The 25648-nt window shown below is 39.4% G+C and overlaps 1 protein-coding gene across 1 annotated transcript in view; it reads left to right on the top strand.

Moving 5' to 3' along the window:
- The first annotated feature begins 9303 nt into the window (after window positions 1–9303).
- col15a1b (collagen, type XV, alpha 1b) overlaps window positions 9304–25648 on the top strand; it is a 46554-nt gene continuing 30209 nt past the window's right edge. The window contains 8 exon segments of the mRNA XM_051128796.1: window positions 9304–9650; window positions 12435–12982; window positions 16949–17023; window positions 17215–17325; window positions 19628–19736; window positions 19865–19905; window positions 20063–20236; window positions 20388–20414. Coding sequence (XP_050984753.1) covers window positions 9398–9650; window positions 12435–12982; window positions 16949–17023; window positions 17215–17325; window positions 19628–19736; window positions 19865–19905; window positions 20063–20236; window positions 20388–20414 — 1338 coding nt within the window. The 5' untranslated portion in view covers window positions 9304–9397.

The following is a 25648-nucleotide window of genomic DNA, read 5'->3' as shown; positions in this document are numbered from 1 at the left end:
AATTATACTTATAATTATTTTAAATTATGTAATATTTATTATCATTAATTTTTATTATATATTGTGTATTAGTAATGTTATTAATAATGTGAATTAGTATTTGTTTGTTTACCTATTAAAATAATAATTATTTATTTATGATTTTAGATTTTGCTTTATCCAGCAATTATTTTCATTAGATGAAGGGATGAAGTTGAATCTTTACTAACAAATAAACAGAAATTATCAAATAAATAAACTATGATTATTATTATTATTATTATTATTATTAATAGAATGATAAAATTGATTGGTATTACTACCACTATTATTTATTTATTTATTTATTTATTTATTTATTATATATCATTTTATTAGTAATGTTATTAATTATTATTATTATTTGTTCATCTAATAACAGTATTTATTTATTTGCTGGTAAATTATACTTATAATTGTTATAAATTATATAATTATTATTAATGTAATACTCCTCAAACAATGTCCATTAGGTTGATTGTCAAATTGGATATTTCTTTACTTTCACAGTAAATCACAACTATTCACAGAAGCAAATTCAGGCACATTTAACAAGCATTTAAACAAACTGTAATATTAACTTTCCACAAATGTTATTGACAAATATAGATCACATTTAACCAGACGTTTGGTCGTGTAATGATGTGCACTCACTTCTAAAACCTGTTAAAACCTGGTATTAATATAGAAGTTATTTACAGTATTTAATTTTTTTTTAAACAGTGATAACACCAAAAACCTTTTGAGAGCCACTTGTTCTGTTTCTGTGAAGATTCTTTGCTTTGCTGTCCTCCATGCAGTTTTGTAATTACTTTGGGGAGCCTCCTCTCCCATTGTCAGTCAACTGTGACCTCCAGGTGGGTGATTGAATGATTGAGGTTGGACAGAACGTGGGGGCCTGGACATTCCTATCATTCTCTGTCCAGGAGTCGACCCTCAGGGACTCTGCATTACAATGAGCATGCTAAACTCCCTTAAAACATTACCTGCAGACTTCACCAGCACTCACGAGAGGGAGTTATAATGTATAGCACGTCCTGCTGTTACAACATTCATGCTGAACTCCTATTCATATTTGGATCCCATCAATGAATGGCAAATTAGTTCCAAAGCAGTTCATTAATGTTATTTCATTCACTGTTTCACAGAAAAATTAAGCAGGTAAATGTAAATGGATTGGTCACATGGATAAAACATGGATAAAACCAAACATTTCCTGCTCTCACCAAACTGTGCATACTTGCATATCTATAACAAGAAAAAAGCGAGTGGGGGCTCATGCCATAAAGAAAACAAGTGTTACACAGAAGCAGCATTGAGTTTGAGCTTCTCCCGGCTCTTATAGGTGTGTGAGGAGGTTATAATGACCTGAGTCAGAGTGAACACTAGGCCACTGTCTGTTCGGACACAGCTCCACCTTCCAACCCAACAGCTCAATCTGACTGGTTCAAAAAATTAACTTTCTGTGATGTCACACACTGCCTTATGTCATGGTACCAAAGAAAACATCTACAAATACATATGGCTGCAAGCCAAAGATAACTAGGCTACCAAATTATTTGGCAGGATCTCGCTTTGGTGTGGAGGTGACTGAGTTGCAGAGGTCTAGATACCTATGTATCTGATAAAGGGTTCATCTCATGGCACATTATTTAAGTGAAGTAGTTTGTTGAAAGCAAGGGCAGTGCTTTTACTGGATACTAGAAGGAATTTACTGTAACTGTAATAGGTGAGTGGGTGCATTAGCTACTTATTTCCATTTCACTTATTTTCCTGTGTTCCTTTTTTAAAGTATATTTACTATATACAGTGGCCCCAAAAACTTGTTGTATAAATGTATATCATTGTATTATTTATATAATGTATATGATTGTATTATTTTAAAACACATCACGTGAAGTGGCTTTTATTTTATTTTTTATTTTATTTATTTTATTTTTTATGTTATTTATTTTATTTTGATTTAATTTCACTTATTTTATTTTATATTGTATTTTATATTTATTTTTTTCATTTCATGATTTTTTTATTTTATTTATTTGATCTCTTTTAAAGTTTTTATTTTATATTATTTCATGTCATTTTTATTTCATTTAATTTTATTTATTTTATTTTATATTGTATTTTATATTTCATTTTATTTTATTATTTTATTTTGTCATTTCGTTTTTAATTTTGTAATTATTTTATTTTAAATTATTTTATTTACTACAAAAGTGCTCTTTCAGCACTTTACAGACAGTGTCCAGTTGCATAAAGCAGTCATCCATTTTTTTTTTTCTTTAAGACTGGTCATAACTTTTTAAGTGAGTTACATAAAAGCATAGATTAGTCTAATTCAATAATAATAATAATAAAAATCATTGATTACAAAGACAAAAGTATTTTGGATTGTGGATCATGTTTTTTTTAATTCTATTTTATTATTCCATTTTATTTTATTTTTTATTTTATATTTCATGTCATTTTCATTTTATTTTATTTTATATTATTGTATATCATTTGTATTCTATTTTTATTTTATATTATTTCATGTCATTTTTATTGCATTTTTATTTTATTTCATTTCATTTCATTCATTTATTTTATATTATTTCATCTCATTTTTATTTTATTTTTTATTTTATATTATTTAATGTCATTTTTATTGTATTTTAATTTATATTATTTCATGTCATTTCATTATTTTGTTTTATTTTATTTAAAAAAAAAAAAAAAACACTCTTTCAGCACTTTACAAACAGTGCCCGGTTGCATAAAATACTGGCTTTACTCAACCATTTTTTTTTCTTTAAGACTGGTCATAACTTTAAATTAGTTACAAAAAAACAAAGACTGGTCTAATTTATATATTTTTTAAAAAAAAAATAATAATAAATTGATTAAAAAGACAAAAATATTTTGGATTGCAGCTCATATTCATAGTTAATGTCATAATCTACAGCCAGGATTACTCTGTTATGTGTGTGAACTTGAGGAGAACTGACTTCAAACTTCCATTAAAAATCACCTTGAGACCAGTTGCTTAAAATAATTCCAAAATGTTTTTAAAAAAGTTAAGTAATAAACAACAACAACAAAAACTGTAGCATATTGAATTTGCCATTTTTTTTAATCTATGCAATAAAACTTGAACATTTTAAGTATGTCTAAATAGGTTCAAATACTTTTTGGTGTCACTATACAGAATTGGTATTTGTTTTGATGTTTAGATGTTTTGCAAAGCTACAGTCTCCTTTTTTATATTCAGTGCCTCATAATTATAACCAGCCAGTGCCCACTGTTTGCTTTCCTGGGTTGTAACTGTGGGGTTTCTGCTTTCAAACGGCTGAAGATGAAGATGTAAACAACCAATCAGACAACAGGCCACAAAATATTGTCTGACATCAAGTATGCTACTGCCTTTGAGTAACAGCCCATGGAGTCACTAAAAAAAGAAAAAAAGCAGATGAGTGCAGACTTTACTGAAAAGCCTTTGGAGTGTGATTTTGATTTAATGTGGCTAAGCACTGTTTTTGTTCACCCACAAAGCCTACTTCATTTTGCTAATTGATTAGTGAAGTCCGGCTACTGTCAGCTCCTGTTCTCTCACTAGTGCTCATGCTAATCCCTCAGTACTAAAACCCTCACACCCATGCACGACCATTCAGACAGACCACCACACAGATACCTCAGCCAGTGTAACGTTCAAACTCATAATATGAGTATTTCAACACTTTACAAAGAAATACGTTTTGATTTCAAATGAGCAACTCAGTGTTAGCATATTAGCTAATCCCTTTGTTTACATGTCTTTGCTGCATTTGTGTTAGTGGAGAGTTTTTAAACGCATTTTGTGTAGTTTCAGTGAGTCTGTTTGAGTGAATAAGAGGTAGATTTTTCCCTGTGGTAGAGTTTCTTTAACTCACCACTAGAGAGAGCTGGATGATCACTGTTTGTGGTCATGACACATGGTAATGTTTTCAGACTGTTGAAAGGGTTAAATTGTTATTCCATTTGCAGAAGCTTCAAAAAATGTGATTTTTTAGAATTTGAATTTTACAAAGACATTTCTTTTTAAAAATCGCAATGCCTAAGAACCACGAAACTGTGATTTCAATGGTTGAATTATGCAGTAATTGACTATTAGAATACTTTTTTTTCTGTATAATACTGGCTTTTTCAGTAAGAGACATGTAATGCAAGTAAGGTCCCTAGCCTTTAATTTGTCTCTAGCTCTTAGTTCAGGCTCTGGCATTTAGAGGACAGTACTGTCTAATTGCTCTATTAGGCATAATGCCCTTGAGTGGAGGCCATGGCTGCTAATTGAGACTTTTCTATAGACAAGAAATCCACAGTACTGCACAACTGATGGCTTTTGACAATAAACCAATTATGAATGTTGCTGGGGTACAGAAAAGGGAGTGTTGTGGGTGGTTGGATGGGAACGTCGTCTCTCCTGCTTAACCTTTGAGCCTCAAAGATCTCCTGAACCTAAAATAAAGGCTAACAGTTTGAGTTCCTTCTTGTTTGCATGAGACTCTATGGCAAGCTGACCCTCTGCCTACCTTATTTCTGACCTCTACACTCTAAAATCCCTTATTTTCAGGATACTGTATGAGTTATACTTTCAAGGACTGATGTGACGTGTGGCCAAGTATGGTGACCCATACTCGGAATCTGTGCTCTGCATTTAACCCATTCAAGTGCACACACACAGTAGTGAGTCCTAGTCGGGATTTTACACACAGTAGAAAGTAAAGTGCTTACTTGGATGAACTGGAGATTATAGACACATCCGATTGGTAAATGAAGCTACAGTTGAGGTCAAAAGTTTACATCCCTCTTTCAGAACCATTAACAATGTTATTTTACCAAAATAAGAGGGATCATACAAAATGCATGTTATTGTTTATTTAGAGCTAACCTGCATAAGATATCTCACATAAAAGATGTTTACATATAGTCCACAAGAAAAAAAATAATAGTTGAATTTATAAAAATGACCTGGTTCAAAAGTTTACATCCCCTTGATTCTTAATACTGTGTTGTTACCTGAATGATCCACAGCTGTTTTTTGTTTGGTGATAGTTGTTCATGAGTCCCTTGTTTCTCCTGAACAGTTAAACTGTCCGCTGTTCTTCCGAAAAATCCTTCAGATCCCACAAATTCTTTGGTTTTCCAGCATTTTTGTGTATTTGAACCCTTTCCAACAATGACTGTATGATTTTAAGATCCATCTTTTCACACTGAGGACAACTGAGGGACTCAGATGCAACTATTACAGAAGGTTCAAACACTCACTGATGATCCAGAAGAAAAAACAAAGCATTAAGTGCCGGGAGGTGAAAACTTCTTCAATTTGAACATCTGAGAACTATCTTCTGTAGCTTCTGAAGGGCAGTACTAAATAAAAAATATGATATTTAGACAAAATTAGAAAAATGTACACACCTCCATTCTGTTCAAAAGTTTTCACCCCCTGGCTCTTAATGCATGTTTTTTCCTTCTGGCGCATTAGTGAGTGTTTGAACCTTCTGTAATAGCTGCATATGAGTCCCTCAGTTGTCTTCAGTGTGAAAAGATGGATCTTAAAATCATACAGTCATTGTTGGAAAGAGGTCAAATACACAAAAATGCTGAAAAACCAAAGCATTTGTGGGACCTGAAGGATTTTTCTGAAGAACAGCAGGCAGTTTAACTGTTCAGGACAAACAAGGTACTCATGAACAACTATCACTAAACAAAAACAAAAAAAAAAAAAACAGCTGTGAATCATTCAGGTAACAACACAGTATTAAGAATCAAGGGGATGTAAACTTTTGAACTGGGTAATTTTTATAAATGTAACTATTATTTTCTCTTGTGGACTGTATGTAAACGTCTTTTATGTGAAATATCTTATTCAGGGTAGTACTAAATAAAAAATAATATGCATTTTCTATCATCCTTCTTATTTTGGTCAAATAAATAGCATTTTTAATGATTCTGAAAGGGGGATGTAAAACTTCTGACGTCAATTTAAAGGCTAAAGGGCATTAAAAGCAAGTAAATGTCGTCTACTCTCTATTAAAGTTAGATGAATGCAGTATTGGCAGGCCAGTTATTTTTAGCGGGAATGTCCCATGTGGTCCTTCTGATCTATGTGAAGACCCAGCCTTTCTTTTCCCAATAACCCCATTGGAAATTAAACGTTAAACAATCTGCAACAATCAAACTGTAGCACACACTCACCCTATGGATCAGAACAGACTCTCTTTGTCAGTGTATTGATGATCACTGAGCTGTGGAGTCTTGGCTGATGAATTTGGCTCAGTATTTCCATGCCCTGATTTTCCCTCTGCTTGCAGAATACAGACTCCTAGTTTTCCCATGTTCCTGGACATGGAGGCCATCCAGAATATAACCGGCCCTCTGAGTGTTTTCTGATAACTCTGTAATGTAGGCTAAAGTTTTAATAGTATAGAAGGTACTTTGGGGTCAGTAAAATTATTGTTGTTGTTTGTTTCGAAAGAAATTAAAAGTTTTTAGCAAGGATGCATTAAATTGATCAGAAGTGACAGTAAAGCCATTTATAGTGTTACAAATGGTGTTGGGGAAACGCGTTACAAGTAATGTGGGTTATGTAATCAGATTACCTTTTTCAAGTAACTAGTAAAGAGTAAAGAGTTACTTCTTCAAAATAAGTAGCCATTAATTGACAAACAGCTCTGCTGTTCCCACATTGGAGTGGAGGCCACGTGGAGAGGCGTCATGTGCGCTGTGTAAACTTGATTGATACTGTAGTTCCATACTGAATGTGAACATGCATTTACTCATCTCACTGGCACAAAAACAGATTCAGTATTCCTTAAAGTGTACATCAGATGCAAAATGTGCTTTTATAAGGTGTTTGCATATAAATGTGTCTCAGCAGTGTGTGGACACAATCACTCTACGATTATACCATTTATTAAGCCATTTTGATTTTCTCAGCAATATTATGCTAATAATATGCTAATAATATTATAATACTGCTCAGGCTCCAACCATGACCGCTGTGGACTGTCCTGTATTAGCATATTTCCACCCTTAGGCAATTGTACGCTTTCCACAATTTTCACCGCACTTGAGCAGCTGTAGCGACAACAATGTCTCGTAAGCAATGCAGGTGTTTTGTAGTTGGATGTAAAAGCGAACATAAGAGTCTTCATTTTCTCCCGACATCAGAGCTACTGAGAATGCAGTCGATTAGTTTTGTTTCGTGCCACCAAATACACAAAAAATGGAATAGAGGGGTGGAGTGGGCAGTAGATCATTATCATTTAAAGGAACATGCCCTGAAATGGGTCATTGTGAACAGAGCTGTTTTGGGTTGTTTTACACAATCATTGAGGAATTTTAACCAAAGTATGTTGGAGACATTTCACAAAGACCCTAAAGAATCATACTGACTTGTGAAAAACAGGCATCCGATGTCCCTTTTAAAATTAATAAAAACAGTAAAAGCAAACTCATAATATTATACAAACTTGCAATACTTAAATATTAACACACACACACACACACACACAAATCCCATTTTAGTAAACAGTGTTTTGCTGCTGACCTTCAATGATCCAGCTCAACCACTAATAAGCAAAAATTACTTTAGATTAACATAACATTTGCGTTTCTTTCTTTCTTTCTTTCTTTTTTTTTTTTTGTTTGTTTTTGTTTTTTTGCGATTAATAAGAAACTGTTGAATTCTATTCTTTATGCATTCCAGAATGACTGCATAGCTAAAATGTTTGTTTGAGCTTTTTGAATTACATTTCCTTCAGTTTGAGGCTTATTCATTTTACTTTTTGTGTGTGAAAGGGCCTAAAAGAGAGCTTTTTATATCAAAAACAAACAAGCAACTCCAATGCCAGATGAGAAAAGGTAACACATTGCATTACTTTTCATAAAAAGTAACGTAATTAGTTACTTTTTTAGGGATGTAATATTGTAATGCATTGCTTTTAAAAGTAACTTTCCTCAACGCTAGTTACAAAAGATTTCTATTTCAAATAAATGTTGCTTTATATTTTGACAAATAAAGCTGATTTATTTTTTTTACAGTATCATGGTTTCCACTAAAATACTGAGCAGCACAGTGTTTTTAGGAATTGATCGTACACTGTAAAAAACTATTTGTTGAGTCAACTTAAAATAATTTGTTACCCAGCTGTCTTAAAATTTTAGGTTCAGTCAACTCAAAAAAGTTTAGTCAACTTGAAATGTTAAGTTGTACTTAGTGACAACTTAGATTTTTGAGTTCATTCAACTTAAAATTTTAAGGCAGCTGGGTAACAAGCCCAGCTTTTAAATTTAACAAACCAAATTGTTTGTTTAGTCAACTCAAATATCTAAGTTTTCACTTAGCACAACTTAATATTTCAAGTTGACTAAACTTATTTGAGTTGACTGAACTTAAAATTTAAAGTCTACAGGGTAACAAATTATTTTAAGTTGACTCAACAAATTGTGCTTTTTACAGCGTAATAAGAAATGTTTCTTGAGCACCAAATCATCATATTAGAATTATATCTCAAGGATCATATGACTGGAGTAATGGCTGCTGAAAATTCATCTTTGCCATTACAGGAATGATTGTGTTCAGTGTCACATGATTCTTCAGAAATCTTTCTAATCTGCTGATTTCTTATAATAATGTTGAAAAGACTTGTGCTGCTTAATATTTTTGTGGAAACTGTGATACTTTTTCAGAATTCTTTGATGAATAGAAAGTTCAGAAGAACAGCATTTGTTTGAAATATATTTCACTTTTAGTCAATTTAATGCATTCTTGCTGAATAAAAGTTTTAACTTCACCATCACTCTCACACTCTGCATCGCTGCTCTGTTGTATTACTTTTCTTATCTGCCTGAACTTTTACCAGATGTAATTCCCATTTGCACTAAAAATGCATCCAGCATCCTTATGCCTTCTTATGGAAATGTGCTGCTCCCTGGAGTCAGTGTTTCTTTACTTGCACTGTATGTTTTTATAAGCTGACGAAAAACATTTAGCAAGCTTTAAAACTCTTCATAGCTGCACACTGTTGTAAAATCTTCCATTTTTTGCAAACAAACCGCATTGGGCTGAATCTTTGTCAGAGGTGGTAATTGGTGGAGAGGATTTAAGGAGGGGGCCGAGGTGGGGGTCAAAGGCTGTGCATTCTCCCTCTGTGTGTGCTCGACAATCCCATTATGATGGAGTAGAGGATCGGACATTTGGCTGCCCTGTTGAATACCAAAGTCTGCGTGGTGCGTGGGGTACAGAGGGGGTTCCTAGGGGGTACAGAGAGGAGACGTACGGGAGGAGCGACATAGTGTGTTCTGGCGGTATTGCAACGGTGGACGACGTACGCTTATCTACTTCGCTCAGTCAAGCAGCATGGTGGCCCCGGTGCTGCCGCTGACCTGTCTGGTGCTCCTGAGTCTGGTCAGTGTCTCCTCTCAGATCCAGTGGCTCAAGTTCCTATGGGTCCCAGAGACGACCTCACCTGCTGCTGCGGTCACTACACCTGCACCCACCACTACAGCACCAGAGGAAAGCACAGCCCCTGTCTTCCCAGCCTTCCCTCCTCAGCCCACAGAGGGATCCAGCAAAGCAAGAACTAAGAGACCTCTCAAAATGTGGAAAAGTGGTGAGTGACTGTCAGAATGAGGGATGAAGGAAAGTAGTAGGTTTTGAATCTGCTGAAAATTCAACTTTGCCATCACAGGAATTAATTACTAACTATAAGTAACTTTGCAGCTACATATCAACTAACTCTCATTAGAATATTAGTTGACTGTTAGGCTATGTTAGGGTTAGGGTTAGAGTTAGTTAACAGAAAGTGGACTATCGAAATTAGGTGTTAGCATATTTTTGTAATGAACCAGCTGGAGAGATTTGCGTATGCGAGACGTGTTAATGTGTATTACTGTCCTGTTAGTTTTAACTTATCCAAATGTCATTTGGGCTTAGTTGTGTGTTTGGATAATTACTGAGATTATGGTGCACCCGTGAGGCTAGAAGATATTAAAGCGCAGCTCAGCTCTACAAGGTTTCTAATTGTGCTATGATGTTGTGTGAAAGAAATCAGCCTGGTGGTGTTCAGTGAGCTCACTTTTTTCTGAGAATACCGCTAAATCCCTATCACATGATATTATAATAATAGGATTAGGATCTGAAGGTTTTTAGGAAATTGGGGTCGTTGATGGAGCATCGTTTGCAGGTCCACCTGCTGATTTCAAGCACAGAGGAAGATTGTGAAATTAACCCTGGGGTCCAAACTTGCTCCTTAATTAATATCTCATTCATCCCATTACTTCATGCAGTCACCAAAGCACTTGTGTGTTCAATGAATTTGAATGTGATATGAGTGTTGGTGAGAATGAGAGATGAAGCGAAAGTTTTAGAAACATGTTGGTGAATGGTTATGTTTTTTGTTTTTTTTTAACTGAGCACACAAACGTACTCATTGACTGTTAATGTATTTATTTTCACTGAATTCATAATATATGTGACACTGGACCACAAAACCAGTCATAAAAGCACGGTATATTTGTAGCAATAGCCAAAAATATATTGTATGGGTCAAAATGATCGATTTTTCCTTTATGCTAAAAATCATGAGGATATTAAGTAAAGATCATGTTCCATTAAGATATTTTGTAAATTACATATCGTATATATATCAGAACTTAATTTTTGATTAGTAATATGCATTGCTAAGAACTTCATTTGGTCAACTTTATAGGTGATTAACTCAATATTTTGATCTTTTGCACCCTCAAATAGTTGTGTCTCGGCCAAATATTGTGCTATCCTAGCAATCATTTCATACGTCAATGGAAAGCTTATTTATTGAGCTTTCAGATGTTGTATAATTTCTGAAAACTGGTGAGATTTGCATACAGTAGGTGTATTTTACACAAAAGCACATTTGCTGTACTTTCTTCATGACATTTGAATGTGATATGCAGTATACTGTAATACTGTGTTTACTGAATTTAAAGTGATAGTTCAGCCAAAAATGAAAATTTTGTCATTAATTACACACCTTCACGTTGTTCCAAACCCATAAGACCTTTGTTCATCTTCCGAACACAAAAATCTGAAAGCTTTCTGAGTTGGACCCTGCATAGACAGCAACACAACTACAACTTTCAAGGCCCAGAAAGGTAGTAAGGACATCGTTAAAATAGTCCTTGTGACATTATGAAGCTATGAGAATTGTGCACAAAGAAAACAAAAATGAGCGTGCACTGTGCCTTGTTTACAAGCAGATTTGTCTTGACACATATGCACTGAAATTACTCTTATGGTTGAACTGCTGATGTTACATGGACTATTTTATCGATATCCTTACTAGCTTTCTGGGCCTTGAATGTTTCAGTTGTGTTACTGTCTACGCAGGGTCAGAAAGCTCTCGGATTTCATCAAAAATATCTTAATTTGTGTTACGAAGATGAACAAAGCTCTTACGGGTTTGGATCAACATGAGGGTGAGTAATTAATGAAAGAATTTTCATTTTTGGGTGCACTATCTCTTTAAGAAAGTTGCCTTGCACTACTGTGTATTTTCAGCACAGACTGCTCTGACCTGCGATTTTGTATAAAAAACGTTCAGCTGAGTTATGAAACTCTTTGTTATCAGACAGACAGAGAATTTGCTAGAAGCCCTTCTTTTCAGTTTGAGACTTTGACTTTGACGTTGGCATGAACTAATGAGAATGATGTACCTTCGTCCTAATAATACTGTCAGACAGGAGATGGAATTGAAAAAGAATACAAAAGACAAATTGTTCGATTTTTGTTCTTGTAAAACTAAAAGTGCTCACAAAGCTGTGCAAAGAGACTGAATGATGCATGTAACACCTTGTTATTGAAATATACTTTAGGCATACAATAAATTTTTTATGGCAGTTCAATGAAACCTGTTTGGATTTTCAGAAAAAAATCTGTCCTTAAAACAGTTCATTGAAAATTCAGTTCAACAACAGTATAAAAAATACATAAAAGCTGTCTGTTTAACTCATATTCCAAATTTATAAGTCATCTGAAGCCATATAATGTAAGTTTTACTTTTAAGTCTTGAAATATAGAGCATAATTCATATAGACTTCTTTTATGATTATTTTATGGTGGAAAAGAGAAACCAGCAAAGTCAGAATTTCTCCCTTTGTGTTCTGCAAACAGTTTCTTTAATAAACATGAAATGGAACAATTGAACATTTATTTTTTATAAGCATAAAAGAATCTGAGCGTGAAGGATCTTTGATTCTAACCCTCGTCGCAACATTTTTTTCTCTTGTTCAAAATTTGTTCATTTAATATTAGGAGAGACATATTTTGTGCTCATATTTTTGTACATAATTGTCAGAGGTGATTTTAGGACTGCATATTGTAATGACTCAACCTATTACTGGGCGTTTTCTTTCAGAGCGAGGGTCCAAGGGTCACCTAGTCCTCACTGAGCTAGTTGGCGTTCCTCTTCCTCCATCTGTGTCCTTCATCACTGGCTATGAGGGTTTCCCCGCTTACCATTTTGGGTCTAAAGCTAATGTAGGTCGACTGACCCAAACCTTTGTACCCGAGCCTTTCTTCTTGGACTTTGCCATTATTGTCACCGTCAAGCCATCCAGCTCTCGAGGAGGGGTCCTGTTCGCCATCACAGATCCCTCCCAGAAGATCATCCACCTGGGCTTGGCCTTGACGCCCGTGGAGGATAAGACCCAGAAGATTGTATTCTATTACAGCGAGCCAGGGCTTGCAGACAGCATGGAGGTGGCTTCCTTTAAAGTGCCTGATATGACGCAGCAGTGGAACCGCTTCACGCTGACGGTCGAGGCTGAGGAGGTTCGGCTCTATATGGACTGTGAGAAGTACCACAGCACCCCCCTGAAGAGAAGCCAACAGCCGCTTAGCTTTAAACCTGGCTCGGGTATCTTCGTGGCAAATGCGGGGGGTACTGACCTGGAGAGATTTGTGGTAGGTTGCCATTTTACCTTTTCCAAATTTTAAAAAACGTTTTCTTAATGGGCTTTATCATTTTCTTACAGTTTAAAGGGTTAGTTCACCCAAAAATGAAAATTAGCCCATGATTTACTCATCCTCAAGGCATCCTAGGTGTATATGACTTTCTTCTTTCAGATGAATACAATTGGAGTTATATTAAAAAATGTCCTGACACTTCCAAGCTTTATAATGGCAGTGGGTTGGTGTTTCTATTCAACAGTCCAAAAGAAGTCCAAAAAAGCGCATCCATCCATAATAAAAAGTGCCTCACATGACTCTGAGGGGTGAATAAAGGCCTCCTGTAGTGAATCAAGGTGTTTTTGTAAGAAAAATATCCATATTTAAAACATTATAAACATTTTTCTCAACATTTGTAAAGAAAAATGTTGGAGGATTTTGATATAAGCCAAGTGGAGGCTGGGTTTCCTTTGCTAAAGTAAGGAAATTTGTCTTTGGTCTTGTAAACAAACGTTGGTTCTCACAAGACTAGCATATTCTAAGCGGCGCATGCGCTACGCATACTTCCTATGTTATCCGCATAGAATGGCTTGCATGCATGACCGCTAGCGGAAGTTAGAGAAAAGTGTTTATAACATTTTAAATATGGGTATTTTTCTTACAAAAGCACATCGATTCGCTACAGGAGACCTTTATTCACCCCTCGGAGCCATGTGAGTCACATTTTATTATGGATGAATGCGCTTTATTGGACTTCTTTTGGACTGTTGAACAAAAACCCACTGCCATTACAAAGTTTGGAAGAGTCAGGACATTTTTAATACAATTCTGGTTGAAAAGCTGAAAGAAGAAAGTTAAATCAGTTAGGATGCCTTGAGGGTGGGCTAATTATCATTTTTGGGTGAACTAATTCTTTAAACACCTCACAAAACATAATTAAACATAAAAGAAGAGCAGAAACCTGAAGAGCATTGAGATTTGTCATATTTCTATTCATATTTACCTTGCCCTTTGCTTTCAAGTTTTGTACAGTCATTGATGAGATGATGTGATTTTATGTGTGCCTGGGGCCTTGAGCATATGTATTTTTATTAAACTGACTAGCTCACATTGACATTGACATTGACATCCACCTTGACTGTTTTATTATTTATCACTGATCCAAAATCAAAAAGTTGCTCAAAGTTATACACAGCTACTTGATGAAAAATACAACTACAAACTGTTCAAAACACTCAGTGTGCTTTTATTTTGATCATGTTTACTTTGACTATAAACTGACCTTTCAATTTATTGGTATCAGTTGGTATTGAATTATGCATTAGCATTTTCCCAATTTTTATGCTTAGATTACCTTTGCTGTAATTTAGCACTCACTTAAAGTGAATGTTTAAAAATATTAATAATACTGTTAAATATAATCTTTAGAAAATCTCATGTTTAATGTCCATTGTGATCTCTAAATTCACTTTTTAATTTCACTTTTACTTTTTAGTGTTTTATTTTTATATTTGTTAAATTTTATATTTTATTTAGACAAAATAGTACACAATTTTAATATTGCCTATTCGTTGGTTTTCTATGGAAGCTCATTTCTGCCACATAGGAATAAAAATCCTGCTTTATTAAAGGATTAATTGATAATTTACTCACCCTCAAAAACCTTAATTTCTTTTCGACTGAAGAAAGTCAGTCATACAGTTGAGTTCAAAAGTTTACATGCCCCTTTCAGAAATTTGCAAAATGTTAATTATTTTACGAAAATAAGAGAGATCATACAAAATGCATGTTATTGTTTATTTAGTACTGACCTGAATGAGATATTTCACATAAAAAACATAGTCCACAATATATTTTTAAGAAAAAGATAGCTGAGGTTATAAATATTACCCCATTCAAAAGTTTACATCCCCTGGATTCTTAATACTGTGTTGTTACCTGAATGATCCACATTTGTGTTTTTTTGTTTAGTAATAGTTGTTCATGAGTCCCTTGTTTGTCCTGAACAGTTAAACTTCTTAAATTCTTTGGTTTTCTAGCATTTTTGTGTATTTGAATCCTTTCGAACAGTGAGTGTATAATTTTGAGGTCCATCTTTTCACACTGAGGACAACTGAGGGACTTAAGAATGAAAACAATGCTTTAAGAGCCAGGGGGTGAAAATTTTTGAATTTGAAGATCAGGGTAAATTTAACTTATTTTGTCTTCTGGGAACATTTAAGTATCTTCTGTAGTTTCTGAAGGGCAGTACTAAATGAAAAAAATATGATATTTAGGCAAAATAAGAAAAATGTACAAATCTCCATTCAGTTCAAAAGCTTTTGACCTCAACTGTATGACTTTCTTTCTTCAGTCGAGTTTTTGAGGAAAACATTCCAGGATTTTTCTTCATAGAGTAGACTTCATTGGGGATAAATGGGTTTAAGATCCAAATTGCAGTTTCAATGTAGCTTCAAAGGACTCTACACAATCCCAGCTGAGGAATAAGGGTCTTATCTAGCAAAATGATCTGCCATTTTCTAAAAAAAATAAAAAATTGATATACTTTTGCACTAGGTGGACTTCATGCATTACGTAGTCACGTTGGAAAGGTCACATGTGACGTAGATGGAAATACCGCCCAGTGTTTACAAAGCGAATGTGCAAAGAACGTCAAACGCCCTTTACAAAAAAAGGTTAAACAACAATGTTGGACGATTTTCAAGTTGGAGGAGAAAATAAGTGAAGTTTTTGACCCTACCCCACCTTTTTGAACCAGAGTACATTGGCGAAGAACTAACCGCGTATGGCCTTTCCAGCGTGATTACTTCGTGATTGCATCACAGAGCTAGTGCAAGATGAGCATTTTTTTAGAAAATGACTAATTGTTTTGCTAAATAAGACCCTTATTCCTCAGCTGGGATCGTGTAGAGCCTTTTAAAGCTGCATTCAAACTGTAATTTGGACCTCCAACCCTTGATCCTCATTGAAGTCTACTATATGGAGAAAAATCTTTAGATGACTATAAATGAATTGTTCCCTAATTTATTCACATTTGCAGTCTACAACACGCACCATACCAAAAATTGTTTCAGAATGTTTTGAGGACTTCATCCTCTGACGCATGTGAACTATTCCAGCTGAGGAGCTTTTGTTCCATGTGTTGGTGTGTTGTGATTAGGGAGGCTTGTTGTCATGGAAGAGACTTCAGGAAGGTTGAATCCTTTGTGTTAGAAGGCATAATGTTAGATAGGCCTTCTTCAAGGAAAGAAAAGCAACTAACAACGAAACTCACACATACACTTACAGAGAGAAATAATAATACTTTTAGACCTGACTAAAACCCCATAGGTCCTAGCTTCAGACTTCTAGAGAGCTGAAATTACTGTTGTGTTCTCTTGTAAAGGCACATTTGAGGTTTGTCAGTTTTGTTGGTGAGGTTTTGTTTATTCACATCTCTCTTCAGAGGCAATACTGTTGAAAGTTATTGTGTTATTATGTGTGATCTGTAATGGCTCTAATTGAGTTTTGCTTATCATTGTTTTATGGTTGTTTGGACTGGGACGTTTCTTGTTGGCTTTAATAATAAAAGTAGCTGATGGCTGTCATAAATCCCAACTGAATGAAAGTGTGGCTAAAAGAACCCATTAAATCTTAATGAGTAAAGCAGGAGGTGCTTCATCTGAAAGCCTGCTGATAATTACACAAAATTTATTAGCTTTTCTTAAGAGCTTCTGGCACATCACTGAGCGCTGCATGAATCCGTGCCGCTGAATGCTGTCTGCTGCTGTTAGAATGAAAATAACAGAACAAATCTCCTCCTGACAGTAGTTTACAGCTCCAGGCGGCTCTTGTGAATGAACACGATTGCAGTGTGATAAACCACTTGGCATTCTGCAAATACACACAGCAATCTTGTATACAAACAATTTGATTTCATTTTAAATGGCTGAACAACTAACCCGTTTTCTCTTACTATTTCTTTCTTTCTCATTTTGTCAGGGGTCTATCCAGCAGCTGGTAATAAAACAGGACCCTAGGGCAGCGGAAGAACAGTGTGAAGAGGACGACCCCAGCGTGAGCGCATTTTCATAACTCTGTCTCTGTGTTATTTGTCTTGGAATATAATTACACAGTCCTTGGCCGTTTTATCGAGGCAGATTTGTCATGGTAGATAGAGAGCGATATGTATGTTTGGGTATGGCTGTTGTAGAGCTGGCACTCCCTCTTGTGGTGGAGTCGCTCGTGATGCTCGTGATGTTTTGCAGTTGCAGTCCTCCGGGGACAGAAGTGGTGATGGTGATTATGATGATGAAGAAGAACATGGGAGACATCAAGTAATCTTTGGTCAGACAAACGAGGGAGAAAATAAAGAAAAGGTTTGACAGAAGCACACATTACACCACATTTCTATTAACCTGATTAAATTAAATAAAAAAATAATTATATGTATTAACCTAGCTACATGAAAATGTGTCTAATTGTTTTAAAATGTGTCATTTATTAAAGCCATATATTATCCTGGACCATTATACCATTTACGGATTTTATGTGTTAAATTCAAGTTTAAACATTTGTGACCAATTGCGACCCTGGACCACAAAACCAGTCTTAAGTCGCTGGGCTATATTTGTAGCAGTAGCCAAAAATACATTGTATGGGTCAAAATTACTGATTTTTCTTTTATGCCAAAAAACATTAGGATATTAAGTAAATATCATATTCCATGAATATATTTAGTAAAATTCCTACTGTAAATATATCAAAACTTAATTTTTGATTAGTAATATGCATTGCTAAGAACTTCATTTAGACAACTTTAAAGGCGATTTTCTCAATATTTAGATTTTTTTGCACCCTCAGATTTCAAATTTTCAAATAGCCGTGTCTCTGCCAAATATTGTCCTATTCTAACAAACCATACATCAATGAAACCATACATCAAAAGCTTATTTATTCAGCTCTCAGATGCACCTTTGAAGTGATCAAAGGTGTTATATTGATAAATTTTTGTTTTGTAATTTTTGTTGTTCATCAAAGAATCCTGAAAAAAATATTAATAAGCACAGTTGTTTTCAACTTTGATAATAATTAGAAATATTTCTTGAGTAGCAAATCAGCATCTTAGAATGATTTCTGAAGGATCGTGTGACACTGAAAAGTGATGATGCTGAAAAGTCAGCTTTGCAATAAATTACATTTACACTATATTAAAACAGAAAACTGTTATTTAAATTTTTTACTGTATCAAAGTGCAGCCTCAGTACATGAAACTTCTTTTTAAAAATATTAACAAATCTTACTGATCCCGAACATTTGAGCTGTAGTGTATCATTTGCTTTATAATGCATTATATATGCAGGCTTCATATGAAGTGTTTTCAGATTTTAAATTCATTTTTGAAAGTTCTGAGTAAAAAAAGTTGTTTTTCTAAATGATATGCACAAGTGCATAACATATTTCACGAATGAAATCATTTTCATATTTGTTTGTCTTGTTATGTGCATGTTTGCAGTCAATGTAATTATTTCTTTGTTGACATTATGCTTTATTTATCTTTGCCAAACAGGAAACAAATTCTCCCTTCATTCTCCCTTCAGGGCGTTACATTTAGTTAAGATATTCAGAGGAATCGAAGGTTTAAATCTTCAGTTCTCTCACAATAACACAGGACAGAAAGAACATCTTTTATGTATCAGCGTTGAGACAAAAATAGCACAGTTTGACGTTCTTAGTGCACTTTACATGTAAAGAGTGGCATTTGTAATGCTATAGGGATAGTTCACCCAAAAATTAACTGGATGTTTGGTTTTCTTGCTTGGAACACAAGAATGTTTTAGCTGAATGCCTGACTGCACTATCTAATGAAAATGAATGGAGAAGGGAGTTGCTGAGCTCCAACAATTACACTATATGCAGTATATAACACTCGGAAGCAATATGATTGCTTTACATTCAAATATATATTCAAATATGGCTCTCCAAAATAAAAGGCCTGGAAGGGGTGACATTACCACAGATCAAAACCATTGCAATGCATGACAGGAGTGTACCAAGACAAGACAATTCCTACAAATTGTACAAAGTGTACAAAACTATAAATATGATATTAAAGAAGTCCACTTCCAGAACAACAATTCACATATAATGTACTCACCCCCTTGTCATCCAAGATGTTCATGTCTTTCTTTCTTCAGTCGTAAAGAAATTGTGTTTTTTGAGGAAAACATTTCAGCATTTTCCCCATATAATGGACTGATATGGTGCCCCGATTTTGAACTTCCAAAATGCAGTTTAAATGCGGCTTCAAATGATCCCAAATGCGGTTGTAAATAATCCCAGCAGAGGAAGAAGGGTCTTATCTAACGAAACAATCGGTTATTTTCATGAAAAAAAATACAATTTGAATACTTTTTAACCTCAAATGCTCATCTTGTCTTGCTCTCCCTGAACTCTGTGTATTCTGGCTCAAGACAGTTAGGGTATTTCTAAAAACTCTGATCGTATTTTCTCCCTCAACAGAGGAATTCAGTTGACAAACAAAGATCCCACTTGCGTCATAAATAGTCATCATAAATAATAGTCGTCATAAATAGATTCAGATGTGTAGTTTACATTATTATAGCTGATATACATATGTTGTAAGAATGTAAGTGTCAGTTGCTGTATTATTGCTTGCAGACACGTAGACCCACCCTTCCTGTCCAAGCTCCGCCCACTGTGTCACCTGACATGGATGAAGGGGAGTTTTCAGGACATGTGACCCCTATAGACGAAAGGCTGCTTAGAGGTGAGAGGACACTCTTTAAATAAAATACACAATTAGCTTTATTAAGTGTATTTTGTGAATCTAGATTTTAGTATTTCAGATATTGTCTCTATTCAATTATGTTAAATATTGGTTGTTAATATTTTCAGGGACTTACAAAACAGATGAAACAGGGGAGAGTACAGGGGATGTAAGTATTACACTTTATTTCCTGTTGTAACAAGAAAGGGATACTTATTTTGAATTAACCCACTTCTGCTCTTGCAGAATGTTTCTGCAGTGTATGATGATTAAAATTACGTAATAGTCCTGCGTATTCAAGTATAGTATCTCTTCAACTGTCTCAGGGTTCTGGCCAGGGGCAAAAAGGGGAGCGTGGAGAACCTGGACCTGCTGGCCCCCCAGGACCCCCTGGCCCTCCTGGACCGTCTCTCCCTCCAACACATTCAGGTCAGCCTGGACAGAGAGGGCCTCAAGGCCCAGTGGGTCCACCAGGAAGACCAGGGAAAGATGGAAAACCTGTATGATTATTTCCTCATGATGATATGTTATTGAATGTGCCACAGTACTTCTTCTTTTATCTATAAACATAGCACTAAAAACCATTTCATGTCCCAACATGTATAGACTGAGTGAGCTGGAATTGTTTAATCTCATGCCTATGTTTTACAGGGAAGCAAAGGTGAAGATGGAAAACCAGTGAGTAATCATTTCCTTACAGTTTTAAAATAGTAGTTTACATCCAGAACAAAAATTTACAGATAATTTACTCACCCCCTTGTCATCCAAGATGTCATTCTTTCTCCAGTCGATAAGAAAAGTCTCAGGTTACGTATGTAACCCTGGTTCCCCGAGGGAACAAGACGCCGCGTCGAAACGCTTTGGGAACGCCTTCAGCGTGACCGTGCTCTGAATCACATGTGTAATCAGTCCAATGGAAGAGCGAGACGTCAACGGCGGGTGACGTCACCAACCAGGAAGCTATAAATACACGTGCGTTGGAAACCGGCGTCAGCTTCAGGAGAGAAGCAGCGCTCGCAGGGATGCAGGATGAGGGCCTCGAGACGCGGCGTCTCGTTCCCTCAGGGAACCAGGGTTACATACGTAACCTGAGACGTTCCCCTTCAGGAACTCGAGCCGCGTCGAAACGCTTTGGGAACGAGATGCCCACGCCGCCAGAAGCCGAGTCCCTGCCTAGGAAGAGCTAGGACAAAGGACAGAAGAGCCAGGAGCGACTCGCAAGTCCAGGTCGTAAAACCTGACAAAAGTAAGGGGCGTGGACCATCCCGCAGCATTACAGATGTCCTGAATAGAGACACCTTCAAGAAAAGCTTTGGAGGCCGAAACACTCCGGGTTGAGTGAGCCTTGACCCCTAAAGGAGGAGGGAGACCAGAGGACTCATATGCAGTAGAGATAGCATCCACTATCCAACGACTTAAGGTTTGTTTGGTGGCCGGAAAGCCACGCTTAGCCGGACCATAGCAAACGAAAAGCTGATCAGATTTTCTCCACCTGGCTGCTCTGTGGACGTACGTGTCCAGCGCTCGAACTGGACACATACAGTTTAGCTTCTGCTGGTCGGGCTCCCGGAAGGGAGGAGGACAAAAGGCCTGAAGTACGACTGGCCGTGGTGCTGAGGAGGGGACTTTAGGGATATAACCCGAACGAGGGTGCAAAAAAGCTTTTGCCAAACCTGGCGCAAAGTCCAGAAAAGAAGGGGCCACTGAAAGGGCCTGGAGATCCCCAACTCTCTTAAGAGAAGTAATAGCAATAAGCAAAACTGTCCGAATCGTAAGGTGACGATCGGAAATCTCTTCAATAGGCTCGAAAGGAGGCCTACAGAGAGCCTCTAGCACCAGCGACAAGTCCCATGAGGGAACACGAGAACGTACAGGAGGCCTCAGCCTCAGTGCACCGCGGAGGAAACGTGAGACAAGGGGGTCTTTACCCACAGAGAGACCACCGAGAGGGGCGTGGTAGGCCGCAATGGCCGCCACGTAGACCTTCAGGGTGGAGTGGGATAACCCTGCGGAAAGCCTATCCTGCAGGAACTCCAGCACTGTACCAACTGGGCAGTTAACTGGGTCCTGCTGGTGGCGTTCACACCAAGAAGTGAAAAGCCTCCACTTCAAGGCATAAAGTTTCCTCGTAGAGGGAGCTCTAGATTGGAGGATGGTCTCAACAACCTCGGTTGAGAGACCGGAAGCTAAGAGATGTGCCCCCTCAGGGGCCACACCCAAAGTTTCCACAGCTCCGGGCGAGGGTGAAACACAGTACCCCCCGCCTGTGAGAGGAGATCTCTCCTGACGGGAATCTCCCAGGGAGAGCCGTCGAGGAGAGAAATCAGGTCCGAGAACCATACTCGGCCCGGCCAGTACGGGGCTACTAGAAGGAGGGACACCCCGTCCCGGCGCACTCTCTCTAGAACTCCCGGGAGCAGAGCGATCGGGGGAAAGGCGTACAGACGAAGCCTCGGCCACATCTGTACCATGGCATCCAGCCCCAGGGGAGCTGGATGAGCTAGAGAGTACCAGAGGGGACATTGCGTGTTCTCCCTCGTGGCAAAAAGGTCCACTTGGGCTGGACCAAAAACTCTCCAGATCTGCTTCACCACCTCGGGGTGAAGCATCCATTCCCCGGGCCTCGGCCCCTGTCTCGACAGGATGTCTGCTGCCACATTTAAGTACCCCGGTAAGTAAACCGCTCTCAGCGAGAGGAGTTTGCCCCGGGACCACACAAGGATCTGGTGCGCCAGCTTTTACAAGGGGCGCGAACGCAGACCTCCCTGGTGGTTGATGTAAGAGACCACCGATGTGTTGTCGGTGCGGACCAAACACATGACGGTCTCTTAGGTCCGGGAGAAAGTGCTTCAGCGCTTGGAACACGGCCAGCATCTCCAGGCAATTTATGTGCCAAGTGAGTTGGTGACCTCTCCACAGACCGCGGGCGGTGTGGCCACTCATGACCGCACCCCAACCGGTGAGGGAAGCATCTGTTGCTAGCGTTACGCGGCGACAAGGAGCTCCCAGCACCGGCCCCTGAGACAGGAACCAGGGATTCCTCCACATGTCCAAGGCACGTAGGCATCGCCGCGTGACCTTGATCATGCGAAGCGGTTTTCCCTTTGGGGAGAACCCCTGGTTTTGAGCCACCACTGTAGGGGTCTCATGTACAGCAGGCCAAAAGGTATCACGTTGGACGCAGCCGCCATCAGACCCAGCAGTTGTTGAAACTGCTTGACAGTGAGTGACCGGCCTACTTTGACTCTCCTGACTGCAGCAAGGATCGACTCTATCCGAGCAGGAGACAACCGTGCCTGCATCGTGGTCGAGTCCCACACCACACCTAGATAAGTGGTTCTCTGTAATGGAGACAACACACTTTTCTTGGCGTTCAGTCTCAGCCCCAACTCTTTCATGTGAGCGAGCACAACATCTCGATGCTGAGCCGCTAACTGTTCCGACTGTGCTAGGATTAACCAGTCGTCGATATAGTTTAGTATGCGGATGCCCTGGAGTCGCAGCGGAGCCAGAGCTGCATCCACACACTTGGTAAAAGTGCGGGGGGAGAGTGCTAGGCCGAACGGAAGAACCCGATATTGGTATGCTTCGCCCCTGAAAGCAAACCTCAGGAACTTCCTGTGTTGAGGAAGGATGGAGACATGGAAGTACGCGTCTTTCAGATCTATCGTCACAAACCAGTCCTCGGACCTGATTTGTGACACTACTTGCTTGAGAGTAAGCATCCTGAACTTCAGCTTCATGACTGAGCGGTTCAGAACACGAAGATCTAAAATGGGACGCAGGCCCCCATCCTTCTTCGGAACAATGAAATACCGGCTGTAGAACCCGGACTCCCTGTCGTGAGGAGGGACCACCTCGATGGCCTCCTTCCTCAGAAGAGAAACTACTTCTTGTTCCATTACCAGACCCTGCTCGGGGCCCACCAAGGTGGGGAGACCCCGATAAAAGGCGGCGGAGGAGCGCCGAACTGTATTCGATACCCTCTTTCTACAGTACGCAGGACCCAAGCAGACACATTGGGCAGTAGTTTCCACGCTGCCAAATGATCTACTAAGGGAACCAGTCTCTCGAGACTGGCCTCTGGTGTTTGTTGAGCCGCTAGAACGGTGTCCTGTAACGGTTGCCCGGCAGGAAGCACCTGAACTAGCGGCCTCAGAGACCCCCTCGGGGTGGCGAGCTCCCCGGCCCCGCTACGTTGCCGGGCGGGAGAAACCGAGGTATATGCTCGCTGGAGGCCGCTGCGCCCTGAAGCACCGGCAGGGTTAGCGAAACGGTCTCCTGAGGGCACAGGGGGGAGGCGGACACCGAGGAATGCGGTGCACCCCGCCTTACCCCCCTTGGGGCTGCCCTCAGCGGTCCTGAACTGTCAGGACCGCTTAGTCGAGGACTTCTTAGACTGCAGCACGACCCTCAGGTCGGGCCTCGCCTTAGAAGTCCCCGACTTAGAGCGTACGACCACTCGCTCTCGATGGGGCGGAGTGCAAGTGGCCACGCTCTGTTTCTGTGCCTGTCTATATGAGGAGCTGGTAGACGGCCGAGGCTGCTCCCGCCCAGCAGCCTCGCGAGCTGGATGGCGGAGGGGGAGGAACCGCTGGAACGCCGCCGCTTGTTTACGAGCCTCCTGGTACCTGTCGACGACCGAGTTAACGGAGTCGCCGAACAGGCCAGAAGGCGAAAGCGGGGCGTCCAGAAGGAAGACCCTGTCCTTTTCTTTCATATCGGACAGGGTCAACCAAAGATGCCTCTCCGCGGCCACTAGGGCAGCCATAGACCGCCCGATAGCGCGAGCGGTCTCCTTAGTGGCGCGGAGAGCAAGATCAGCGGTCCTCCTAACCTCCGCGATATCAGCATCTTTGATCTCCTCTCCCTCATCCAGCTCTTTTAGCAGGTCAGCCTGGTATGCCTGCAACACGGACATCGTGTGCAGACACGCACCAGCCTGACCTGCCGCCGTGTACCCGTTGCCGACCAACGCTGAGGTGACTCGCAGCGGTTTGGTCGGCAATACTGGAGCCTTGAGAGACGATGCCGAACAGGGGGACAGATAGCTGGCGAGAGTCTGTTCCACCCGTGGCATCGCTCTATAGCCGCACTCATCCAGCCCCGCAACGCTGCCATAATTATAGGAAGCGGGGATGAACAAGCGGGCTGAGAAAGGGGAATTCCACGATCTCGACACCTCGGTGTGGAGATCGGGAAAAAAGGGAAGGCTCCAGCGGGCTGAAGGTGGCCGAGACTGCAGAAATCTCTCATCCAGTCTACTTCTCTGAGGCTCGGCCTGTGACTCGGCGGGCCAATCTATTTTAAGCTTCTCAACCGCACGAGTCACAACCTCCAGCAGCTCCTCATATTGCACAGATTGAGGTGTATCGACGATCTCGACCTCACCCCCCCTCGGAGGATGAGAGACGGACCGTCGAGCCCGATCCGCGGGGGGGAAGAAACCGCAGTGCGGGCTTCCGATCCCGCGGACCGGGCTGCGGATCTGCCGGGTGAGGCAGAAGATAGGAGGACACCCGTCTCCATACCCTCCAGCAGATCCAACTGCGAACCCCACGAGTGCAGTGCCTGCTCCGCCTCGGCGGAAGCGGGACCAGACCCGCGAGGAGCGCTGGTGAAGGCTCCCTCCTCGAAGAGAGCCTTCCGGGAGCGGAGCGTGCGCATCGGAAGAAGATCGCAATGCGGGCAATCGGCTTTCTCGAAAGCCGATGCCGCATGCTCCGCTCCCAGACAAACCACGCATAGAGCGTGTGTATCCCCGCTCGTGATGTAGCGAGGGCAGGGAGGAACACACGCTCTAAAACATGGTTTGTCTATGTTCTTAGTCTTCTCACTCTTCTTAGACATTGTGCTCAGAAATAAAAGTGGTGCAAACTAGCAACCAAAACGAGCACAAAACACACATACAC

The sequence above is a fragment of the Labeo rohita genome, chromosome 2 (genome assembly GCF_022985175.1).
Source record: "Labeo rohita strain BAU-BD-2019 chromosome 2, IGBB_LRoh.1.0, whole genome shotgun sequence".
NCBI classification, from domain to species: Eukaryota; Metazoa; Chordata; class Actinopteri; order Cypriniformes; family Cyprinidae; genus Labeo; species Labeo rohita.
Note: the sequence above shows the minus strand (reverse complement) of the source record. Positions and strands in the feature narration are given on the sequence as shown.